Here is a 25,126-nt window from a genome sequence, read left to right as displayed (position 1 = left end):
CTTTCAAACGTCTTATTGCTAGATACTTACATTACCTTAACTTACCTTACCTTACCTTCCTGCACAACAGATGAGGTACATCGTAACTGAAAATAAATTTGGGATATTTCCAGTATGAGCCTCCATTACAGTTTCTATACCTCTTGTAACACAACATATATATATACAATAAATTTTGGCTGCATTAACTCAGAATAACATTCAAATTGTGCTATTTTCTAGTGTATTCCTATGTTTATGGTTATGTATTATATCTTAGCAGTTCCACGAAACGACCAGCTAATTTAACCGAAAACGCGCGCGTTTATAGGCCTATACACGCAAGTTGGCTTCATCATTAGTTAGTGCATACGAACCATAGAAGATCAATTTCTATGATACGAACGCGCTGCGAGATATTATATTGTGAAATATGTGCGCATAGAGGCGCGTATGCCCTGGTTTTAGCAGTGTCAGTGCATCAAGCGACGCGATGCAATTTCTATGGACGCAAATAATGGGGTACCGTCTTGGTTCATGGTATTGCGTTGGAAGGAAAAGAGACGCTTATACTAAGGTATCAAGAGAGGCCGCCAATCCTCTCTTACGTCATCACTTGGAGATGACGTAACAAACCAGGATGTCGTGTGACTGTTTGTGTAAGAAAATGTACGCGTTGTTCAATGTTCACTATGCATGATGTACAAGGTTTGGTGCTCGATCATATTACGCGTTGCTACAACACTGATGTATCTTGTGTCACAGTACTTGTTAGTAGTTTAGAACCTATGGATGTCTTGCGTTAACATAAAAGAATGCTAAAATCATGCCTCGTTGAAACATTTATCTCCGGGAAGCTATTTCATTAACAAGATGTTAATAACGACATGTGCTTGGAATGTCTATTACTAGAGTAGTCCCGTTTCGACATTATAAGGTACGGTGACTTAATTTTTTTTTTCTTTTTTTTTTCTTAACCCATGGGACTTGTTGTCGGTACACTACTTCCTATACACCATATAATATATATAGCCTATATAGCATTGATACCTCAGAAACCTACATAACATGTATAACATATAGCTATGATATACCATATATATATATACCCTATATAACATTGATAGCATATATAGCCTATACACCTTATATTCCAAATATGGCATACATACCATATATAGGCCTAACATAATATAACGAATAAAATGTAAATACGACCTATTACATCTAGCAATAGTCTACTCTAATACCGGTACATCTGTAAGTTAAAGGGAGCTGGTGTAAAATTGTCAATCTTCCAATCTAATTATTTTGCACAAAACAATGGTCGTTTTCATTCTTTACCTAATTATTTTTGTGTCTTTTCTTTTAGTTACTTTTCGATTGTTTGTAGAAACAAATTAGGATAAAAGATAAGTGTGCTAAATGTCTGTGAACCTGTTGAAATGAACGCATAACGTTCTTGAGCTGCAATCAGTAATTCTCTCAAATTTACTAATACTATTTCACCGAGTCAGTGATTCGAGTCACTGCAGTTTTTGCTGCATGGGTAAGAAACAATAAATGTAGTAAGGCTGGTTGAGGCTGCTGTGGACTTTATAGAGCAACTATTAATTCTGTATGAAGGTTACTTTTATACTTTATTTTTGCTCCAAGAAAAAACAATATGGCTCTTTTATTAATCTAGCCAAACATCAAAAGAAAAGGTTTACAACTATTGCGTCTTAAATAAGATCAAAGTTTCGACGTGTCAGGGAATTGATTAGAATCGTCTCAAGTATATGCAAGATATAATGTACTATATATAACCTTCACTTAAATTTGGTCACTAATATGTCGGTGTCGAACCATATAACAGTCTCCCTGATTATATACAGCGCTGGCAAAACAAACATTTGTACTTTATTTTATGGTTTGTTAACCATCTGCGAACAAACCTTGTTGAAATGCCTACAACCTGCACCTGCTTACACTTTATAGTCCACCTTCCTCCAAACATTGCTAGCACGATTGGTAACATCTTTAAAATTCGGTAACGTTCACATTTTATATCTTGTCTGATAAGACAATATTATATTTCCCAAATATGATATCATATATAGATATATATTATCTACGACTTTCAAAGAATGGGACTGTACAAAGTAGGTCACATGACCACAGATTCCTCTGACGTAAGGAGAAAGCTAATAGGGCTGATATTAGGGTCAATCAAGTTAACAATGGCTGCGTTATAGGTTTGGTTTTCGTGCGCAGATTGCATGTTTTGAGGAACTGACCTTTCGAAAATTGCCATGCCGTTCTTATAAATACCAGCAAAGCATTGTGTACTGTTGGTGTTATCGCATCAGACGACCGACGTCATCGGGTAGAAATTATGAGACAGAGAAATGAGAAAATATTCACTTATCAAGTTCTAAATGCGCGTTTATTGATCAAAGTTGGGCTTATAGGCAGATGTTTGCATATAGTCTACCATATGATGGTCCTTTATGACATCAATCTGAATATTAGAATGTATAGATGCATATCGTTCATGTAAGAGTGAGGTGTTGGGATTTCCATGGCTCCCTATTTCGCACTCTATTTCTCCCTCTGCTTGAACACAGTTAATATATATATATATATATATATATATATATATATATATATATATATATATATATATATATATATATATATATATATATATATATATATATATATATATATATATATGCATGCGAGGAACCTATCCTAATGTAATGTTATATTTACTGTTCGGAGAATAGCTCCTTGATGATAGAAAGAACCACAACAGACCTGCTACATTACATCAACCACATATATACAGATGCAACCAGCACCACACTCAGTCAACATATATATCACGGACTCGTTACTGAAATTCGACCGGAGTGGACGTGGGAGGGTGGGGAGGAGAAAGTGCATATCGGGAATAATCACTGCCACCCATCCCCTTAACCCCCCCCCCCTCCCTCTCCGTGTCATCGAGCACTATACACACATAACAAGTCCTACGGCAAACACACACAAGCACCAATGAAGTGTTATCACCTTTTACTTTAATATAGAGCGCTTTGTAAAAATACAACTAAAGAATAAGGGCGTTCTACCCTTTCTGTTTGATTTGTTGACATTTGTTTTTTTCCAAAGAGGGTATAGTAAACCTTTAAACTCAAATATTGTAACCCGGGTTTTATTGGGAAACTTTACCACAGTGTGGTTCTTGTAAAGCAAGCGCTTGGACAAATTATTCCTCACTTATATTGACTCTGCGGATCGTAAACCAACGGACTATTGAAATGTTCACGACCCCAATAAGTGTCTTCAAGTCAAGGATTTCCACGTTTCTCGTGATTCGGTGCGATCCATATATGACAACGTATACACTTCACTTTACTTAAGTGCTTTCAATTGCATATCAATAAACCACCATCAAAAGGGAACAAGTATATCAGGGCTAGCTCAAAGGATATACACCCTGTAACAACTTTGTTTCTAACTCATTTGCGATAATTGGATAATCTTCTCCAGCCTACTTGTTTAGGACAAGTGGACCAACATGGCAGAAGGTGGATCTTCAGTAAGTTTTTTTTTTTTGGTGAATGATAAGAATATTATACTACTTCATGATTTCTCTTTCGTAATGCACAGTGATTGTCCAAAAAACAGTGGTTTTTAAAGAAGAAAGTTTTGTTAATATTCTGATAATTTTCTTTTTGTGATTTATTGTTAGTTTTAAAGGTATTGTAAGTAAAATAGATTGTTTCTATGTTATATCAATTTACTTGATGTTAGTTAGTTATGTTACGCCATGTTAGGTTAGTTTCGGTTCCGTTACGTTACGTTATCAGTTATAAGTTATAAGTTTAATTACCGTACGTTACGTTTGCTTTATATTTGAAATTATCTTATACTATGTTGTGAACGTCATTACCGTTTATTAATGTAATATATATATATATATATATATATATATATATATATATATATATATATATATATATATATATATATATATATATATATATATATATATAAATATATATATATATATATATAATATATATATATATATATGTATATATATATATATATATAATATATATATATATATATATATATGTATATATATATATATATATATATGTATATATATATATATATATATATATATATATATATATATATATATATATATATATATATATATATATATATATATATATATATAACAAATCACTGGAGAAAATTGACACGATTAGGTACAAAATATCCCACTAGATACTAAACAGGTATCATATATAGTCCACTATACTAAACAGGTATCATATATTGTCCACCATATCCCACTAGATATACTAAACAAGTATCATATACAGTCCACTATATTTCACTAGATATACTAAACAAGTATCATATATTGTCCACTATATCCTACTACATATACTAAACAGGTATCATATACAGTCCACTATATCCCACTAGATATACTAAGCACGTGTCATATATAGTCTACTCTATCCCATTAGATATACTAAACAGGTATAAAATGCAAGTTAAATATGTACGTCGAAGTTACGAATGATTTTTTGTTTTCCTACCCAAAAAGGAATAGACTAAATCCGCCCGATCCCTATACGCAGATGACATTTTTTCTATAAACTTTTGCTGAGTGTTTTCATGTATAGGCCTTTGCAGGTTTAATTTGAAAGTCAAGGGGTGCGGAGTAGGAGAGAGAGGGGCAGGGGGGGGGGGGTTCAGAGTCAGTGAGAAACATGACGCAAAGTGAAGTAATCACAATCGATTGTGATACAATAGCTTAATGTAATCAACGCTTATAACTGGAAATGTCAATTCAATATGTCTGTCGTCATCGAGAGCCATTCATATATGTAAATGTTTGTACGGGAATAGACCGATAGCATCACACACACACGGAAAAGGTCTTGGTTTTTAATTTGATTTAACTGCGATTCGTCCTACATTTAACGACCATATCTCGCTATCATTTATTTGATATGTTATCGCTTCATTTTGATTACGACTTGTTTTCTCATACCATCGTCTTACAGAAGTTGATGGTCTTTTCATTGCAAGCTCTTTGTAGTATTTTGTCTGACCCGGAGACTGCACTATTTGAATTGGACGAATATTTCACAGAAATCTTAACTTTTTTTAATATTTTATCGCTAGACCTTTCTGATTTATATTTGTCGAAGCATTTTTAATCAGGCGGGAAAATGTTCCTATCGGTACTCCGTTCGGATAATATTTTTTTTTAAATATATAAAAATATAAAAATGTCCCAAGATTCGTCTTGATCAAGGATCATAATGAACGGCGACTCTCTAAGTGATGACGTCACGCTCTCGATCAACCCATATACTAGATTAAACCGTACAAATATGTTTCTTCTTGTTTTGTTTTTTAGACTGCTCTTTCGTTCAAGGGCGATGAGAATGAAGAAAGGGGCAACTGGGGTAACAAAGCCGATTTCATTTTGTCATGTTTAGGCTATGCAGTAGGGCTTGGTAATGTCTGGCGGTTCCCGTATCTTGCATACGAGAGTGGTGGAGGTAAGTGTCTGTCATAATCTTCGTTGTTTTTTTCTTTCATTTTACATTTTTGTCATGTAGTTACAGTCGAATTCTGCCAGTATATTGCACGATTACCAAGACTGCTAGCTCTCTACGGTTCTTTCGTCATGTGATACTTTTGTCGCAATTTTGTTAAATAAGAAAGAAAGCACAAAATAAGTAGATTCGGATAAGATGAGAAGTTTGGAAATGGGAGAAAGTGGAAGGTTACCTTTTAAATTTATACATCCCTGCAGAGTGAAAGATTATTATCGTTTGCTTTGACGAATACTTCTGAATCATTAATAGACATACACAACTACAATAACAACAACAGTAACAATAACAAAATATAACACACGAAAATCTGAATACTGATAATAGTTTTCATATGTCTTGCTCTTGGTTTCTTTTAAAGATATATAAATACAACTAATGAAAGAATATGGTTAAACATATCCTTTGTTCTTGTTTCATCATTACCAATTACGGGTAATTGATTGATTGATCGATCCTGAGGGTTGCCGAAAGAAATAATCAAAACTGTGATATTTATTCGTCAGTACAAGCTCGGTCATTGTTATAATGATTCGTCTCCCTGAGTACAGACATATCCACATCCGGGTTCTTTATCTACTTTATCGAGAATCGATCAATGCGTGGATTGGCATTATCGATGGCAATGACCGTTCTGCAAAGACTCACCTGACAATTCATTAGTATATGCAAAGAACACAAATAACGTAACACCCTTTCCGACCCGCCTGACCTCTCATAAAAAATATCCACATCCGGGTTATATTTTTCCCCATACCGGATTATCGGACATCAATCAATAGCTTTCTTATTTGAAAATTAGTTGTTGACCTCTGTGTATCACGTGTAAGCATATTCATGGCGACGGCTCTTGTTCGGGAACCATGGTAAATGACTCATGTACAGTCAGTATGACGCATGAAATAAACAGCATTCATTTTATTACTATAGCGTGATATTTATTTTGGGCACACACCCAATTTACATTGATATAAAATAATTATATTGACATCATGCCAACACACATATGTTTTTCCAACCGAGGGCCCCATTGTATTTTCCATTGTTCAAATCCAAGTACCCTAACCTTAACAATACCCCATACAATAGAATTCTTCCGAGGACGTGGTGATTCTTTAGAAATCACAACCGAGGACCTGAAATTCTTTTGTTCAAGTTCTCGGTCAGATAGAAAAGCAAACACTTGACTGTGTGAATATTACTTTGGTATCTTGGGAGTGTTAGCTCAGTTTAACGCCGGTGCCTTTCAATCATAAGGTCCCGAGTTCGAGTCACTCCAAGGTTAATGTATTTTTTCCAGTTACAGAATTGTTGACAATCATGACATTTCATTATCAATCTAAGAGACTGACTTTGGTCAGCTTGCGGCTTTGATAAGCCAATGATGGCTTCCTTGCGAGTTCTTGCTTGCAGGAGCATCCAAAATACATACACACATACATACATACATACATCTTACCATAATACAACATTTTTGGTTGAATTCGTGTTCAAGCTTCACCACTGTTCATCAAATGATGGCCTACTTATTTACATAATTTATAGGCCACGATAATCAATGGTGGAATAATTATCATTTAAGAAACATATCTCTCTTCTTCGTTGTTTATTAATGAAACGTAGAAATATTCAAACTTATAAATAGAGAACATTTTCTCTAATGATATTTCATGATCAGGTAATAACCAAAAAGTTAACCAAATCAACACAATATCAATAACAACATTGGTTCAGAAATGGGGTTTGTGGGAAAACCAGGATGTAACAACACGGTCAGAATTGGTAAATGCGTGTGTGATAAAATAAAGAATCTGTCAAAAAGTCTCAAGATTTCGTCGCCCAGACAGTTTTCCATATAAGCGTATCATTCAAATTCATAAAAGCAAACTTTCAACTTTCAACTTAGTTTTGACATTGATTTGGTCATTTTCAATTAAACTTGATTATAATCAAGCCATGCCAGTGTATCACATTGTTAATGTTCATTACTGAATTATCACGGAACACAAAACCTGTTACCATATCTAACATCAACTCCATAAATACATTATATTTTATCACAGAGATTACCGATAGACCCTGCAGGGTGTATATTTGGTTATACCCATAAATTATGACTAAATATGATATAAAACCATAAACTTTATGTATGTAAGATCTTCCTATCTGATATGGCCTTGATATCGAAATAGAAGATCCAGATAATTTAATTACATTCTTGAACTTTGAAATGTAGCCTTTACTCCCGTCAAACAGACACAGTGTACATGTCACGCCAACATAGTCAATGATTAATCTTCAAAACAAATAGTGCAGCTAGTATAAAAAATAAAATCAAATATTATTGAAATTCGAATCAAAATCCTTTGTTACCTCCCGAAGATGACAATCAAACAAACCAGAATTTTGACATTCTTTCATCTTCCATCCTTGAACTTCAGTGACATGTATCTGCTGATTAGACAACAGAGGGCGGGTTCTAGTATGAGTATATGAAAGAGACAGTCTACCTTTAAACAAACGCCATTCGGCGGAAACAGCTATTTACAAGAAAATCTATGATATTTATGCTATTTAAACAACCTAATAAAGGGTGGGGGAGGGGGAACCGAAATGATATTTAAATTAATTGGAAAATCTTCCCCTCACCCCATATATACCTGCACAATTTACCCACCTATCCCACTCGACCCTACCCACCCACCGTAATCCATGTTCTAATATATTCCATACTAACCAAATTCAATTACATGCGTTTACAGTAACATGACCTCGCCTTGTTTTTGTATGCTCCTTTTTTCCCCCTTTTCTATTGTTAGGAGCGTTTCTCATCCCTTACATTACGATGCTACTACTTGCTGGTTTACCGCTTTTCTTCTTGGAAGTCAGTTTTGGCCAGTATTGCAGTCAAGGTCCTATCAAGGCATGGAAGGCACTTCCTATGATGAGAGGTAACACAACGTATTGTTATGATAGTGTGTAAGACATGAGGGTGCCGCGGGAGGTGGGGGGAGTGGGGGGGGGGGGAAACTACCTATATGGTCAGAGGTAACATGTCAAACCGGTAATATAACTATGTCGCTGCAGTAAGCCATATAATTAGGCACTTTGTTTTATGAGATGTCAATTGTGTAACAAGACTGTTAGAGCTGAGGATCGGTCCTACATAGGTTCCAAATGTCACAATGCACACGCCAAAAGTGAATAACCGCCCCCACAACCCCCCCCCCCCACTTCCGCCACTTATAAAAGTAAATGTCTCCATTTAAAGGATCTATTTTGTCCCTAATTCCTGTTGGGTAAACGATGAACTATGTCGTTATTATCTCACTTTAAATATATGTCCAGCCTGATTAGCAATTTGCACATATTTATTTGGATGACCAGTTTTTTTCCCTTCATTCTTCTTGTTTCATTCTTCTTTCTTTATGTAGGAAAGACTATGGTTAAAAAATGTTGTTGCATTCATAGCAGTCCTTTTTGATCATTTCTATACATCCTTACTATATTGTGTTTGCTCTTCAGGTGTTGCTTATGGTATGATGGTGGTATCGGCCACAGTGGGCGTGTCCTATAATATCGTCATTACTTATTGTTTTCCTCTTCAGGTGTTGCTTATGGTATGATGGTGGTATCGGCCACAGTGGGCGTGTCCTATAATATCGTCATCACTTATTGTTTTCCTCTTCAGGTGTTGCTTATGGTATGATGGTGGTATCGGCCACAGTGGGCGTGTCCTATAATATCGTCATCACTTATTGTTTTCCTCTTCAGGTGTTGCTTATGGTATGATGGTGGTATCGGCCACAGTGGGCGTGTCCTATAATATCGTCATTACTTATTGTATTCCTCTTCAGGTGTTGCTTATGGTATGATGGTGGTATCGGCCACAGTGGGCGTGTCCTATAATATCGTCATCACTTATTGTTTTCCTCTTCAGGTGTTGCTTATGGTATGATGGTGGTATCGGCCACAGTGGGCGTGTCCTATAATATCGTCATCACTTATTGTGTTTGCTCTTCAGGTGTTGCTTATGGTATGATGGTGGTATCGGCCACAGTGGGCGTGTCCTATAATATCGTCATCACTTATTGTTTTCCTCTTCAGGTGTTGCTTATGGTATGATGGTGGTATCGGCCACAGTGGGCGTGTCCTACAATATCGTCATCACTTATTGTTTTCCTCTTCAGGTGTTGCTTATGGTATGATGGTGGTATCGGCCACAGTGGGCGTGTCCTACAATATCGTCATCACTTATTGTATTCGGTATCTCATCGCTTCCTTTACCACTAAACTACCTTGGGTTGACTGTGACAACGACTGGAACACCAAACGTTGTAGTTTAAGGTTCACCGATTGTAAGGACAACGGAACCGTGTTCTTAGAGAATGGTACTTGTGTCGATCCTGGGATTCTATCGGAGGAGGAGAGGATATCGCGTGGAGTGGTTACCTATTCGGCTGGCAATTACTCGTTGGATAATTTAACCGACCCACTGGCTGCTGAGAGAGTTCGACCCAGCGAAGAGTACTGGAAGTAAGTCTTTACTTTTGCTTGTCTTAAAGGGTGTGAAGACTCGCGCAAAAATAAACGTCTAAATGCCGGTAATTTGACCTAGTTTCGAATAGGTGTAACAGAAGTGTTAAACACCACCATCGATCCCAGAAAATACACACAAAGCTTACTACCGTCGGTAATTAGACACTAGTGTACAGTCAGTACATACAGCTGCGGTCAATACTCACGGCACAGTGTACAAACGATACAGCGATGGACATCTCAGGTCCAGCTAAAGACAACAAGGTATCACGTTTCATTACTGTCTGCATTTTGTAGCGACACGAACAAAACGTCACTTGCAAGCAACAGAAAGTTAACTATTTCAGCTATTTCGCACGCGGTTTGGAGCGAGTCTTCAATGCCTTTAATGTTAAGATATTTTGTTAACCTTATCCGAATTTATAATGCTGTCCTCTATATCACAAGTATAAGGACAAATGTCAAGAAATGTCTGTTTACAAACAAGACCATAGCAGCTCAATACAAATCCATAGACCACTGGTTCGAAATCCCGTTTTCTAGCCATCAATTTCTTTGGGAATTTTTCCCTCAATGTCTAAAATCTCAATACCGTTAGATTTTTTTTGGGCAACACATCAAACAATCAGTTTAATCGATAAATTAATCAATTAGATCTTTTTTTTTTAAAGAAAGACATCGTTATTTTAAGTTTCCTTGTTGCTTTTCTTCATTCTCTTATTTTCGTGGTTAGTTACAGATAACCGAAGTGTGAAAAAAACAACAAATTATGGTGGACAAAATGTGGATTCATACCAATGACGTCATGTGACATAAATATGACCTGCATTCTGTCGCAATGTGCTATAAACATTTTCTTTCGTTTGTAACACGGACAATCTTGCTTACGAATCAGTTATACTTTCGGCGTCAGGGATTATTAAAGACGGGTTCGCGTAGAAGAAATCGGCGGCGCTATCACATTTCTAAAAGTTTACCGATATAAGCAAACAATGATAGCGCCATCTATAGGCAGCTTTTGTTTGGAAAAGTTTTGTCATAACCTTTGAACCTGTGGATATGGGGGGCCCTTCTGACTCGGTACTTTTCAACACATCGTTGTGCGACCGCTACGGCGTGTACAAAGCATAGTACCGATACAATTTGCCCACAACAACATAGTACAAAATTAACGTAAAAAAGACGTAACATTTGGAGAAATATTATGCAATTTACACTCTTCATAACCTGACACACATAACCATATCTCTTAAACCTGTCTCGGGGTCCGTGCATGCGTGTACTACAACTGTTTTCTGTTCTGATAGCTGTCTTTGTTTTTTCTACTCTTTCTCTTTCTTTTAGTTTGGAGGTTCGTAGAGAGGCAGCATCCATGGGAGAGACTGGGGGCATCGTTTGGCCACTAGCTGGATGTCTGGCAGCTGCCTGGATAATTGTCTATGTTTGCCTTATTAAGGGCATCAAATCATCTGGAAAGGTACAAAATCCTACATGCATGTATCTATACAATAGGAGTAAAATATCCAGGAGTGTTATAGCTCAGTGGTTAACGCCGGTGCCTTTCAATCATAAGGTCCCGAGTTCGAGTCACTCCAAGTTTGATGTATGTCGTCCAGTTACAGTCAGTATGACGCATGAACTAAACAGCATTCATTTTATTACTATAGCGTGATATTTATTTTGGGCACACACCCAATTTTCATTAATATAAAATAATTATATTGATATCATGCCAACGCTTGACTGTGTGCATATTACTTTGGTATCTTGGGAGTGTTAGCTCAGTGGTTAACGCCGGTGCCTTTCAATCATAAGGTCCCGAGTTCGAGCCACTCCAAGATTAATGTATGTCGTCCAGTTACAGAGTTGTTGACAATTGACAATTCATAATCATGGACGTTAAATACGAATCTAAGAGACTGACTTCGGTCAGCTTGCGGCTTTGATAAGCCAATGATGGCTTCTTCGCGAGTACCTGCTTGCAGGAGGATCTAATTACTTACAATACATACAATATAAATAAAAACCAGGTTGCAAGGCAGGTTGGTATAGGTAGGCTATGAGATTCAAATTGAAAGCTTTTAGTGGGTTATTACTAGCGAAGGATTAAGGGTCGGTTCATTCGAATGGAGCGAGCATCTCTTATTATATAAGAATGGAAATAAACTCACGCCTATGTGGGAAGGTCACTTATTGTCTGTTTAGAGTACTGTAAAAGGCGCGGATCGTATCTGTATTAGTAGATTTTCATCAGGTCTCAGCCATATATCCCCATGGTGAGGGAGCGGGAGGAGGCGGGGCAGGATTTGTGTGAAAACAGTCTTTCATACTTCATGATACACGATTAAACTCTCAAAAAATGTCAAAAATGAAGAAATATAAAAAGACTACGATTCTTTCATTTATTTAAATATTATAATATATTAATATAGCTGTGGCATTTCGTGAGTCCGTCTTGTTCTTCGTCATTGTCATCCAAATCGCTCTAAAGCTCCTAATACTACCAAATCAGTGGTGTGTTAGCTCAGTGGTTAACTCCGATGCCTTTCAATCCTAAGGTCCCCGGTTCGAGTCACTCCAAGATTAATGTATGTCGTCCAGTTACAGAATTGTTGACAATTCATAATCATAGACGTTAAATATGAATGTAAGAGACTGACTTCGGTCAGCTTGCGGCTTTGATAAAGTCAATGAGGCTTCTTCGCAAGTTCCTGCTTACAGGAGGATCTAAAACACATACATACAGAGCTTCAGTGTTCGAAAATAAGAACCCCCCACTTCTTCCAATCAAACGGAAATAACCAGTTTTGGCAGGTCTGTCATTTTTAATATGACTATAATAAATTACGTCATGCACAATTTTTAATAAATTTCTTTCATTTTTCATTTCCCCTGCAGGTGGTTTACGTCACAGCAACATTCCCTTACCTAGTGCTTCTCATTCTGCTAATCCTTGGATTAACCCTTCCAGGACACGAGAAAGGGATCCAATTCTTCATAACACCCGACTGGGAGAGAGTAGCTGATCCACAGGTGTGTTTACTGAAATATTGTCATAATAGATCTAGTTCACCTATGTTAAGCATACACACACGAGTGTCAACTTTTAGGCGGGGTGCAGCACTGTATATAGTACAGGTCGAAGAACATGAAAGAACTGTTGTGAAGTGGACGTTTTCTTGGAATCATCACACTAAGGCTGGAGGTCATTTAAACGAAACATGCAGTAGGTACTGCAGCGTTAGATAGAGTGCTAGAGAAGGAGAGAGAGGGAGGCGGGGGGGGGGGGGTAAACAGCGAGTAGCTCTTTTTAAAATGGAGTCTGAGATGTAAGTTTGAAGTTATCATTTGCTCCTCCTGTCCTCTTCTCTCACCTTCCTCTCCCCACCCTCCCCCCCCCCTCCATGTGTATATTATTGTCATGAGTGCACATATAGTACATTAATACAAAGAGACAAACGTAGTTGTATGATAATGCATAAAATCCAACACGTTCTTCGAGTTATAGCCTGTATTTTTTTTTCTTCTTCTTCTTCTTTACCTTTATTTTAAGAATTTCAAAATTTATATTAAATTTTGCATCGTTTTTTTTTTTTTTTTTTAATAACAGATTTGGCTTGCAGCGGCTATTCAGATATTTTACTCTCTTAGTGCAGCCTGGGGAGGACTCATAACGTTGTCCTCATACAACAAGTTCCACAATAACTGCTATGCGTGAGTAGATGAAAGTTTATAACTGTAGTTTTCTAAAGTAAAATTGTACTTTGCTTTATAAGTAAAAATACAAAGGCGCTACTAAGTTTCAAATACTTCATTGTATTTTACTGGAGCTTAATCGTATATTACAAATTATCCTAAGTTCAAATAATCTCATTTTGAGTCATATTTACCTAAAAGTTTCACTAAAGTCAAATGCAATTTAGCCTACGTAAAATAAAATTTAAATTAAGTAAAAAAAAATACTACAAAAGTGAAAAAACTTGTATTCCACTTAGTATAATAAGCATAATTGAATTAATTTAAATAAACTGGAGAAAAGATTTTACTTAAGCCACATTCTGTTTCACCTTTAGTATATGTAGAATATTATTCAGCTTCAGTGACATGCGATTGATTCGTCAGGTTGTCGCGTCACTAACTATGACTCAACATTATAAACAACTTGAATATAACAAAAATATGTTTTTTTGGTCAAATTATATGACAAATATTCGAGATAATATTCTTTCCTTGCATTGTCAGACGATGCGATTATTATATACTTGAAAAAAAGTACGATATTATATTTGAAATAAAAAAAATTAAAAAAAAAAAAATCCTACACGCATAACGATTACGTTTCGTTCTTACGTCATATATCATTACTTCTAAGCTGCGATATGATTGGCTAATATGGAACTTCTCTTTTACAGTGATTCAATGTTCGTAGCCATTGCTAACTGTTGCACGAGTATATTTGCTGGTTTCGTCATCTTCTCTATCGTCGGCTTTATGGCTCATGAACTGAATCAAGATATAGAGGATGTTGTTGATCAAGGTATGATTAAATATATTTTACGCATCCAATAAACAATATCAAAATTTATACACATAATATAGAAAATGTGTAAAAAAGGAAACTTTTTAGTCTCTAGCTTTCATTTTACTGTTTAATATCTTGTCCCTCGCTGAGATATATAAGAGCCTTAAACATTTATTCAAAGTCGTTTCAAAGGCTGAAATTAAATTAATGACCCATAGAAGGGCCATGAAAGAACATTGGTTGACGCACTGAAGGGCCAGACAGAACCAAATCTCACCGTACTTAGACTGTGCAATGAGCAGGGTATAGGCTTGTAGGCCCTAGCCTAACGCTTTATGAGTCCGAATACTCCGATTGGTGAGATATTGTGGGCATAGTGATTTTCCTCACATTTTCCCTCATTCATGTCCTATTTCCTATATTCAATCTCAAGTCATTTTCTTATACACAGGTTACGGTTTGGCGTTCATTGCCTACCCCGAGGCCGTTGCTAGGCTACCTGCCTCTCCAGTTTGGTCGATACTGTTTTTCCTTATGTTGCTCACCCTTGGTCTCGACAGTGAGGTAAGGTTTATATACCAGGTCCGTAGTCAACCTTGAGTACTCGGGTAGCATGGGTTCATACAGACTATAATGGGCCCCTCCTGCCGTTCATTTGCCCAAATTGACAATTTAACTATTTGCAACCGACGGTATAGGAACAGTACCGTGTTAATGGCGCTGTTCGTACAAACTATAGGCCTAGTACATGGAAGGCCATAGCATCTGTTATGTTATAGGTTATGATTGATAGCATATATAATAAACCAAAAATTCATACGTTTCTGGATGGCAAGACACAATTTGAATTTGTCTAACTAGATACAAATGTATGTCGCAAAGTATAGTTTGATGTGAAATCAATATAGGCTATATACTAATGTGTCATACAGTCGCTAGCGAAATGGGGTGGGGGAGGGGCGAGAGTGGTCTGATGGGCGGGGTTTGTATAAATTGACTTGGAGTTATGAGCTATAAATTCGAACTGTAGTTTGCCTTCTTCAGTGTTAATAACATTTTTTACTAGACCACGTGATGTCTTTACCTCCGGATTGTCTTTGTCACCGCAGATAAATGCACTTTAGTTGAAGGTACAGGAAAAGAAAACTCCACAAGTACAAATCACTTTGTTATTGCTTCTGTTGAATATGTGAATATTCATGTACTGTACCATGGTCATATTTTTAAGAAATCAATTGCATTAAAACCGTTCACGTTATTCTTCCGTTCAGTTCGCCATCATTGAAACTGTTGTGACAGCCATTGTAGACGAATTTCCAGATAAACTCAGAAATAAGAAACCCATCGTTCTTGCTGTTGTTTGCATCATTGGATATCTGATTGGCCTTATCTGTGTCACGGAGGTAATGAATTCATAGATATTCACTATAACACTTGACGTCAACATTTGAGCCATAGTTTACCGATACTGTACAGCAAGTTAACTATAATCACGTGATAGGTTGTATATAGTGCGTACCTATACCATTGATCTAATTCGGCGTAATTAATGCAATTATGTAAACATCTTATCATTTAGTTTTTCGTTTTTTTTTTCTCTCGTACGTTTGGAGAAAAAGATTCTTGCTCTTGAATATATTAAATATTACACTTCTCACTTTACTTTGTTATGCAAATTAATCCTTTATTACGATATGAATGTTGAAACAACGTGCCGTTTGTAATGTTTGTATAAAGTTGAGCAATTGAACATTTATTTTAGTTTGATTGTTTATGATCTGTATATATGACATAATTTTACTGGCCGTTCTTTTATTTTCACGAGCACCCCTACCATCCCCCCCCCCCACACACCTCCCTATCACCCTGTTATTCACTGAGATAATCTGTTACGGTATATGCTGCATATATTTTGTTTCAGGCCGGGCCTTACTGGGCGGACTTGTTTGATCTCTATGGGGCCAGTTTCAGTCTGCTTATGTTCGCCCTATTTGAATGTATCGGCATATCGTGGTTTTACGGTATAAAACGCTTCCGTAACGATATCCGCTCTATGGTCGGTGACACGTGGGTCGATTTCCCTATTTTCTATTGGTGGGTATTCAACTGGGTCGCGATTACACCTGCCGTATTGCTGGTAAGAAAATCACTGTAATTAACTGAAGAAAACCTGCTCACATTTCAATTGTTTATTACATTGCATAGCACGGGTCTACATGTGACACTGTGACACTTACCCTTGATAGTTGATTACCCCTATAAGAACAAAGGCATGATGAGTTTAATTAAATGCACCAAAGTGAAGTGGTAATAGCTTTAATTGTTCTGTTTGATATAATTAATCCCAACAGTGGAACAATATTGCCCTTCTGACAGTACGTGTCTGATTTAAAGCTAGATAGTTTTTTTTTTTTAATTGGATCCAGTTCTGACAGATTTTGACTTGATTTGCTTTTGGGGAACTGTTTCCATGTAAAATCATATTCATGTGCTCATCATACGCTTTCACGTTCATTAATAAGTATGAATAAATGGTACAGGGATCACTAAGGCAAACCCCGGTACTTCTGTTTCTTCGAAGATAGATCAACCATAGCCTCCCACCCGACCCCACCCCACCCCAACCATGCCATTTCGACCCCACTTCTCGTTCTTCTTACCAAACTCAACAATATACCCATCCAAAAACAGGCAATGCCAACGTAGCCCAACTAAACTCACCACCACTTTGTTTATTATTCTTTCCTTGAAGGAAGACGAACCTACCGCCTTACACCCCAGACTACCCATACCCCCCCCCCCGCACCCCCACCCAACCGCCTTACCTATACCTCAAACAGCTCTCTCTCTCTCTCAAACTCAACCCGACCCCTAAAACAATCCATGTCAAACTGAGCAAAACTGTCCTCATATCACAGAATCTTCTCACAGAATATATCACTGAATTATCAAGCAGTTAATAATTAACGTCTGTTTTAATTATTCATAAATTATAATTATAGCTTGAAACAGAGTGTAGCGATCAGTGAAACCTTTCAAGATTTCTTCTAATTCATCTAATTTCTGAAATTGTTTCTCTTCCTCCTCAGTTTGTGCTCGTCTTTAATTGGACAAACTGGAGCGACCCAGAGCATAACGGACCATTTCCAGGTTGGGCCCGGGCCATTGGTTGGATTATCATCATGGCCACACTGATATGGATTCCCATCGTCTGGATTTATGAATTCTTCAGAACACCAGGTTCCTTTTATGAGGTCAAGATTAATCAATAACTCTCATTTATACTTGTATAGTGTTTTAGTCGAACTAAATTCGTCGTAAATTGTCTACATTAAAATTACACTGTGCAACAGAAAAGGGCTAATTCGGGGCTAATATTAGGAGTTATACAAAGGTTTTAATTTACAGAACGGAATTTCAAACTATTCGAATTAGATGAAAACAATTTCTGTTTTGATGGACTGGATTTCACCCCCCGTCTCCCGTCCCCGTCTCAGATGTACAATTTTTTTCCCATCATAAATTGTTTTCCAATAAATGGATTGATACCATTGATGCAAAATTGTTTCATGCTTTTCACAACAATTCAAACCGTTACTTATAGCGAGTAACTGCAGAAGTATTTTGATCTTTAAATTTTTCGTCGCCAATGGCACTTTTCGTGTAATAATTTATAATCACATGCACTGAATCGGATATTTTAATAAAATTGCATTTCTTCATTATGTCTGATGAATGATTTGAATGATAAAACCAAAGAATCGTATTGCTTTAAAGGGTATAGAATTCTGTCAAAAATATCTGAAAATAAAAAAATATATATAAAAAATATGAAGTGCTTTTTATACTGTGAAATTTAACACTCTAAGCTCAAAATATAGTATACACGAATTCCCCAAGAAGTTAAGCATAACTAAGGGATCAAACAAGGTGGTACCTCCACCCAAGCCCCAGCAAAGAGATTTCTTTCTGTTTAACTAATTAAATAATTAATAAGTAAATGAACAACGGAAAGCAGTCTGGGAAATTATAAACAATAGAAAAGAACAAAGAGGTTTTTTTTTCAAACTTGTTGCAATATACTCCCTCCTTTGTTGATATCGCTATTTAGAAAACGAAAGAGATAAAAAAAATGTCAACAAACTGCTTTTATAGTGTAAAGAACACATGTCAGTAAATATATAAATGTTTGGGGCCTGACGTTTGTATCACAGTAAGAGCTCCCTCTGTAGGCGACCAGATAACTACAATAGAAACGCAGTATATGCTTATTTAAGAGTACTCTAACAATTGTCTGTCTTAATGATAAACGTTATGTTTAAATTTTTCCCTTACCTCGATAGCGTTGGCAAGCCATGTCGAATCCGAGAGAAGAGTGGGGCCCTGCGGTGCAGAAGTTCAGAGATGAAGCTTGGGAAGTCCATTACAACCATGGAACTACTATGGGAGGTGCCAAGGTCCTGAGAGGAGGTACAAATGCGGCGCACCCTGCAGACGGCACCATTGAAAACGGTACCCAAGTGTTTGACAATAAAGCCTACGAAAAGTAACCCGAGAAAATTCATGTCTATACCGGAGCAGAGTGATATTTACGAAAAATTAGAACTGAAGACGAAACTACATGTAATAACGAGCTATAACAATATATAATAAATTAATAAATAAAAGTACTCGCAATGGATAAAAAGAAAAATGTTTGAATGTGAAGAACAAAAGCAATTGTATTCCCTTTTTATATGCTTTGTGCATTTACGCCTGTGTATATGGATAAATTGCAATTTCTAATCGTAAATTTCGCCGTGTCACGGATTATATTGACTTTTATATACTTTCATATAGCATGACGTCACATTCGGGTGGCTAAATGTAAAGAAACGGTTGAAGATATCGACATTAATCTGGAGAAGACGAATTACGTCACGTGATCATAGTTCGGGCTTATATAGTAAAGACCCTTATTTAAATAACTTTAGTGTCATATATAGGATATAAATGACGTAATAATTCATTTTTCATTTCATTTCATTCACTTGGTCTATACATAAGAACAATAGAACAAAGTGGTAAAGTATAAACAGGACACTAGAAAAACAATAGTAGTTTATCGAGCTAGCGACCAAAAAATAACAAATAACACTGAAAGAAGTATAACAATTAAGAGTAAAGAAAAATAAACATGAGATAATCAATACCGAGTCAGCGTAGTGTTCAATTAGGTGAAAGGTCGATTAGGTCACGATGGGGGTTTCAGTATATTTCTATATCCAATTCTTCATTCAGCACTGTCATTTATCAACTGGAAATATTGTTTCCCGTTCGTATTACCTCCAAATTTTACAGCATGCTCAAATATTGCTAAAAGTTCGTTTTTGATGACCATAAAAGGAATAAGGAGTGTTGCCGTTCCCTATACCAATTCGTTCATTGTTTACTCTATTAAATATAACCATAGATTATGATTTATATGGTATAGGCCTGTCATAAAACATATGTCAATATATATATATATATATATATATATATATATATATATATATATATATATATATATATATATATATATATATATATATATATATATATATATATATATATATATATATATATATATATATATATATATATATATATATATATATATATATATATATGCGTTGGCGGCTGAATTTGATCGCCTCGTCTTCAAAATGATATGCAAATACGTACCCGTAGAATTTTCATATTGACTTCTGTACATACTTCATACATCAGTGGTTTCATACCGTGAACTTTCTCATAGACATGAAATGCACTTTTTTATCACGATTTTCTTACATTTTTAATCTATGATATATTAATGTATAATTCGATTGCTTTCAATTCTGGGTGAACCTGGCAAATTTGACACATTCGGGAATAATTTTCTCTTATTTCTATACTTATCTAGCTTTTGATGTATTTTAATTAGACTGCTTTATCTGATTAATCTGATTTCTACATATTTTGAGTCAAACAAAATTTAAATGACGGAACAATATGAGCAGTTCCGGACGAATACATCTAGGCTAATAATGACGTTATTCCGGTACGCATGATGGCGCAGTCAACTGCCCCCCCCCCCCAAAAAAAAAGAGTTCATCTCGAATATGGAAGTAAAAATTTAAAGTTAAAGCCACTGGTTGGTTTGGGAAAACAAATATGCATGTGAATTAGTATAGAGAGCAGTAGAGAGCATGTTGTTAACATACTTGCACATACAGATGCAAGCACACATCTGAAGAATGTGAAATAACAGTGACTTCCTGGACACCAAGGTTACTATGCAGAGAATTGATAGAATAACGGCGATCTTAAGATTTAAAATTCTCTTCTGTTGCACCTGTTCAGGCCTTTGAATATAAGAGCATTAACCACGCACGTCATAGATTTCAATCCACATAACAGATCTTGGAATAGACAAAAGAGTTATTTTACATATATGAACAGCAACATCAAGTGGAAGTGATTCTCTAAAGGCGATCAAAATTCCCGCGGGTACTTAATAAGGTTGTTGCATAGGTCATCAACGTTCTATAAGACAGCCCTATAGTTCGTCAATTGAAATTCCTACTTACTTTACATAGACTGCCTTGGAGACTCAAGTGTCATGTTGGGTAAATAAATCGGGACAAGAATGATGGAAAACACGTTATACTTTGGAGTGGATAAATTGTTCTAATTCTTTCTTGTTTTTTAACCAAGATGCAAGGTAAGTTTGTTAGCATCAATTTACCGAGTTTTGTGGTTCCCTATAATACAGTTTGGGCCTTCCGAATGAGATTTTTACAATTTACGCCGTGACAAACACTTTCCTGTATCACCTGCAAATAGTCTCAGAGACACCCATAGGCGTAGGAGGCGGGGGGCTGCAGCCCCCCCAACCATAATTTTTGGTGAAAATTCGGGCAATATGCTGAGAATTTTTCGGGCATCTACTGAAAGAATAATAATTTGCAATGTGTTTTTCAAATTTTTTGTGAAAATTCGGGCAATATGCTGAGAATTTTTCGAGCACCTACTGAAAGAAAATAACTTGCAGTGTCTTTTTCATTTTTTTGGGGGGGGGGAGGGAAATTCGGCAATATGCTGAGAATTTTTCGGGCATCTACTGAAAGAATAATAATTTGCAATGTGTTTTTCAAGTTTTTTTTGTGAAAATTCGGGCAATATGCTGAGAATTTTTCGGGCACCTCCCAGTGGCGGAGCGTCCATACAGTCAGAGTGGGCGGATGCCCCCCTGACGGACTCAAATGGACTGTTGGCGCCCTTTTCAGCTTTTTGCCACTCTTTACTTATTCGCGATTATTGACTTTTTTATTGCGCTCTCAAATACCTATTGACATTTGTCACATTTTGTTGGTGCAATTTTCTGACAAAATGGCGATGACACCTATTTATTCTTCGTTTATCTGCAAATTAGCAAGGCCCGGAAAGGGTCATTTCCGGTGATCTAGGGAGTATCTTTACTCAAAAAATTTCTGTACACTCCGCGCCAACCTGTGGTGGCGCTCCGCTTAGATAGTGTCGAAAGCGCCCCTACAGACCATTCTCTCCCCCCTGACCAATACCCCTATAACTCCGCAACTGACACCTACTGAAAGAAGAAGAATTTGCAATGTGTTTTTCAATGATTATATTATTATCATTATTGTTGTAACGACTTCCCCAATAATTCTAACCAATATGGAAGGGTAAAAACAATGAAAATGATTGTATGTTATTGGCATGTGATGTAATAACCGAAGAATGCCTATGTGATAGGCACATTAACATGTGGAACGCGCGCGGAGCGCGCGAAAAATTTTGGTTATATTTGTCGGGCAAGTCGTTACAGCCCCCCAAATCAAATGAGGCTCCTACGCCTATGGAGACACCCATTGGGAAACTACTTTTTTATATCGATAACGTCAATTAAGATTATAGAATCCTGAGGACGCCAAACATGTAATGTTTCCTCTTTGACAAGAAGCTGGACATAACATTGTATTCCTTAGACGAATACCATAAAAAGTATGCTCTTGGAGGAGGATACGATGGGCAACAGTATCGAACACTTTCTTAAGATCTAGGTACAGACCAAGAACATTTTCACCTTTACACGAATCGGTGCCCCCCCCCCCCCACCCCTCTCCTCTCTCGTTGTCTTGCCATACACGTGTCTGACGTGTGCTATATGAAACTGAACTGCTTCCTCAAATAAGAGATACCTATACACAAACGGTATACACAACTAGTTTAGACAAGCGGTCTATCTGGACAACTCCTTACCAGTTAAATATTCTTAGTAAAGTTACCATATAGGTGTTATCATGGTCGTTTTGGTCTCTTTGGAATTAAGGTTATAACTACCTGCAATTTTTTTGATGACCATTAAAGGAATAAGGAGTGTTGCCGTTCATTGATCATTGTTCATATATATAATATATACATAGGCGTACGGGACCATTTCAGTTTGGGGGGGCAGAACTTTTTGTGCCCGAAAGTTCCCGTGACACTATCTAAGCGGAGCGCCACCATCGGTTGGCGCGTAGCGTACAAGAAAATTTTGGGCACACAATGCCTCTCAGATTGCCGGAAACGGCACTTCTGAGGCCTTGCAAGTTGCATCTAAACATTCTTTATTTTATAATCTCACGTTTTAGAAATTTACACTTCCCCAAAAATTTGGTATATTACAAGAAGAAAAAATGGTAACATCACTTTGAAGGGGAAATATGGGACAGTATATCCATGAAAAAGAAAATGTTTCTTCTATATACACTCATGTTGGGGATATCTAGGTCAAGGGCGGCGGAAGCACTTTTAATCTGGGGGGGCACCTACATCAAAGGGCACTTTGCAGAAATTCGATTGGACTGATGCAGCCCTATATTTAGTACCCTTTATAACTCTTATTGTATTATCTTACTTGTGTATACACATCACTCCATCAACGCCCCCCCCCCCCCCCCCCAAAGGAAAATATGCATACTAGCACTGCAATATCCAATACGCAAATTGGGAAACAAGGAACAAGTTTTCTCTTGAGACAAAATGAGGTGAAATCATGCTAGTTGCTAATGTAGGAATCTTCCGAATTAGGCTGTTTTTTTTCTTGTTAATATCTTAACAAATTTTCCATTCGAAATAGTTTTAAGTTTGACCCACAGAAATTCATTAAAAGTCACGGGCTTAGCCAGGATTTGCAAAGTTGTATGCACGACTATCTGAGCGGAGCGCCACCATCGGTTGGCGCGGAGCGTACTATAAAAAAATTTGGTTTTACAAACCCCTCAGATGGCCGGAAACGGCCCTTCCCGAGTGTTCATTATGGTTCCCTGGCTTTTTGCTAACTTGAGGCACCTCAATTTTTATATAGAAAAAAGGTACATTTTTAACCTGAGGAAAAGTGGGGGGGGGCACGTGCCCCTATGCCCCCCGGTTCCGCCGCCCTTGGTCCAGGTAAACAATTGACTAGTTAGAAAAAAAATTGATCTTGCAAAAAGCGTGGTAGGCCAGATGAACTGCGCTTACGGTGGTGTTACACGGAAATATTCGGGCATAATGATGCTGAATAAAGAAAATCATGGAATTGTCGGGCAAAAATTTGAAAAAGATTCGGGCAAGCTACTGCATATTTATATTCCAGATGACAAGAAATTCGGGCAAAAGTCCTGAAAAATTCGGGCAGCCTAAAAAAAAAAAATATATATATATATATATATATATATATATATATATTTTTTTTTTTTCTCCTCTTAGGCTGCCCGAATTTTTCAGGACTTTTGCCCGAATTTCTTGTCATCTGGAAATTTGGGGGGGCAGTCTGCCCCCCCTGCCCCCCCCCCCCGCCTCGTACGCCTATGAATATATATATATATATATATATATATATATATATATATAGTCCTCCCATTTCATGCTTGAAAGCACTCGTACTTCCAGTATGAACCGATTTCCCCTTTATCTGATGGAGTAAAAGAATATTCGTCTTGTTCTTGCTATTAGCGGGACATGAAAGTATACAGTATGGAGAAAGTTGTCCCAACTGCAGGGTGTCACCAATAGGCGTAAATTGAAGAGTCGATGACCATTGGGCTATAAGATCATGTGTATAGTATCTAATTCCCTTTCCAAGGAACTCGTGGTACATATTGACGAAAACTTGTTATTATCACATAGTCACAGTATCTATAAATTGGACTGGGGTAGAGAGTGGATCTTAAGTTACGGTTAGTTTTCGTGATGCCCCTGTAGGCTCTATATTGGGTGACTTTTCTTATTAAAAAGTATATACATTCCCATTAACAAAGGAAAGCTTGTCCTTCGCATATATCCTTCACAGCCAATGACATTTCTAGTAAATATTTACGACCGATGATAGTTGAGTGTCGAAAGACATATATTATAGCGCATCGAATGTGTAAAAATCATATCTACTTGTATATAT

The 25,126-nt window shown here is 36.8% G+C and overlaps 1 protein-coding gene across 2 annotated transcripts; it reads left to right on the top strand.

Annotated features, from left to right (window-relative positions):
• Positions 1-736: 736 nt before the first annotated feature.
• Positions 737-20,769, top strand: LOC139964338 (sodium- and chloride-dependent glycine transporter 2-like). Of its 2 annotated transcripts, none has more exons than XM_071965863.1 (13): positions 737-916; positions 5,417-5,561; positions 8,438-8,569; positions 9,809-10,154; positions 11,502-11,634; positions 13,056-13,190; positions 13,768-13,871; positions 14,570-14,694; positions 15,131-15,243; positions 15,951-16,082; positions 16,601-16,816; positions 17,769-17,933; positions 19,023-20,769. In XM_071965863.1, exons 1-13 carry the CDS (start codon positions 878-880, stop codon positions 19,227-19,229), a joined length of 1,992 nt encoding a protein of 663 aa, XP_071821964.1. In that variant the 5' UTR covers positions 737-877; the 3' UTR covers positions 19,230-20,769. The 2 variants fall into 2 exon arrangements, with proteins under 2 accessions (XP_071821964.1, XP_071821966.1); XM_071965865.1 differs by lacking the exon at positions 737-916 and adding an exon at positions 3,249-3,565.
• Positions 20,770-25,126: the final 4,357 nt, after the last annotated feature.

This window comes from Apostichopus japonicus, chromosome 22, assembly GCF_037975245.1.
Source record: "Apostichopus japonicus isolate 1M-3 chromosome 22, ASM3797524v1, whole genome shotgun sequence".
NCBI classification, from domain to species: domain Eukaryota; kingdom Metazoa; phylum Echinodermata; class Holothuroidea; order Aspidochirotida; family Stichopodidae; genus Apostichopus; species Apostichopus japonicus.
This window is presented reverse-complemented; position numbering and strand designations above follow the sequence as displayed.

Coding starts and splice junctions, on each gene's coding strand:
- LOC139964338 (XM_071965863.1), top strand. CDS start 878: ATGTCTATTACTAGAGTAGTCCCGTTTCGACATTATAAG. Junction 8,570..9,808: donor GGCACTTCCTATGATGAGAG/GTAACACAACGT, acceptor TTTCCTCTTCAG/GTGTTGCTTATGGTATGATG. Junction 10,155..11,501: donor CCCAGCGAAGAGTACTGGAA/GTAAGTCTTTAC, acceptor TCTTTCTTTTAG/TTTGGAGGTTCGTAGAGAGG.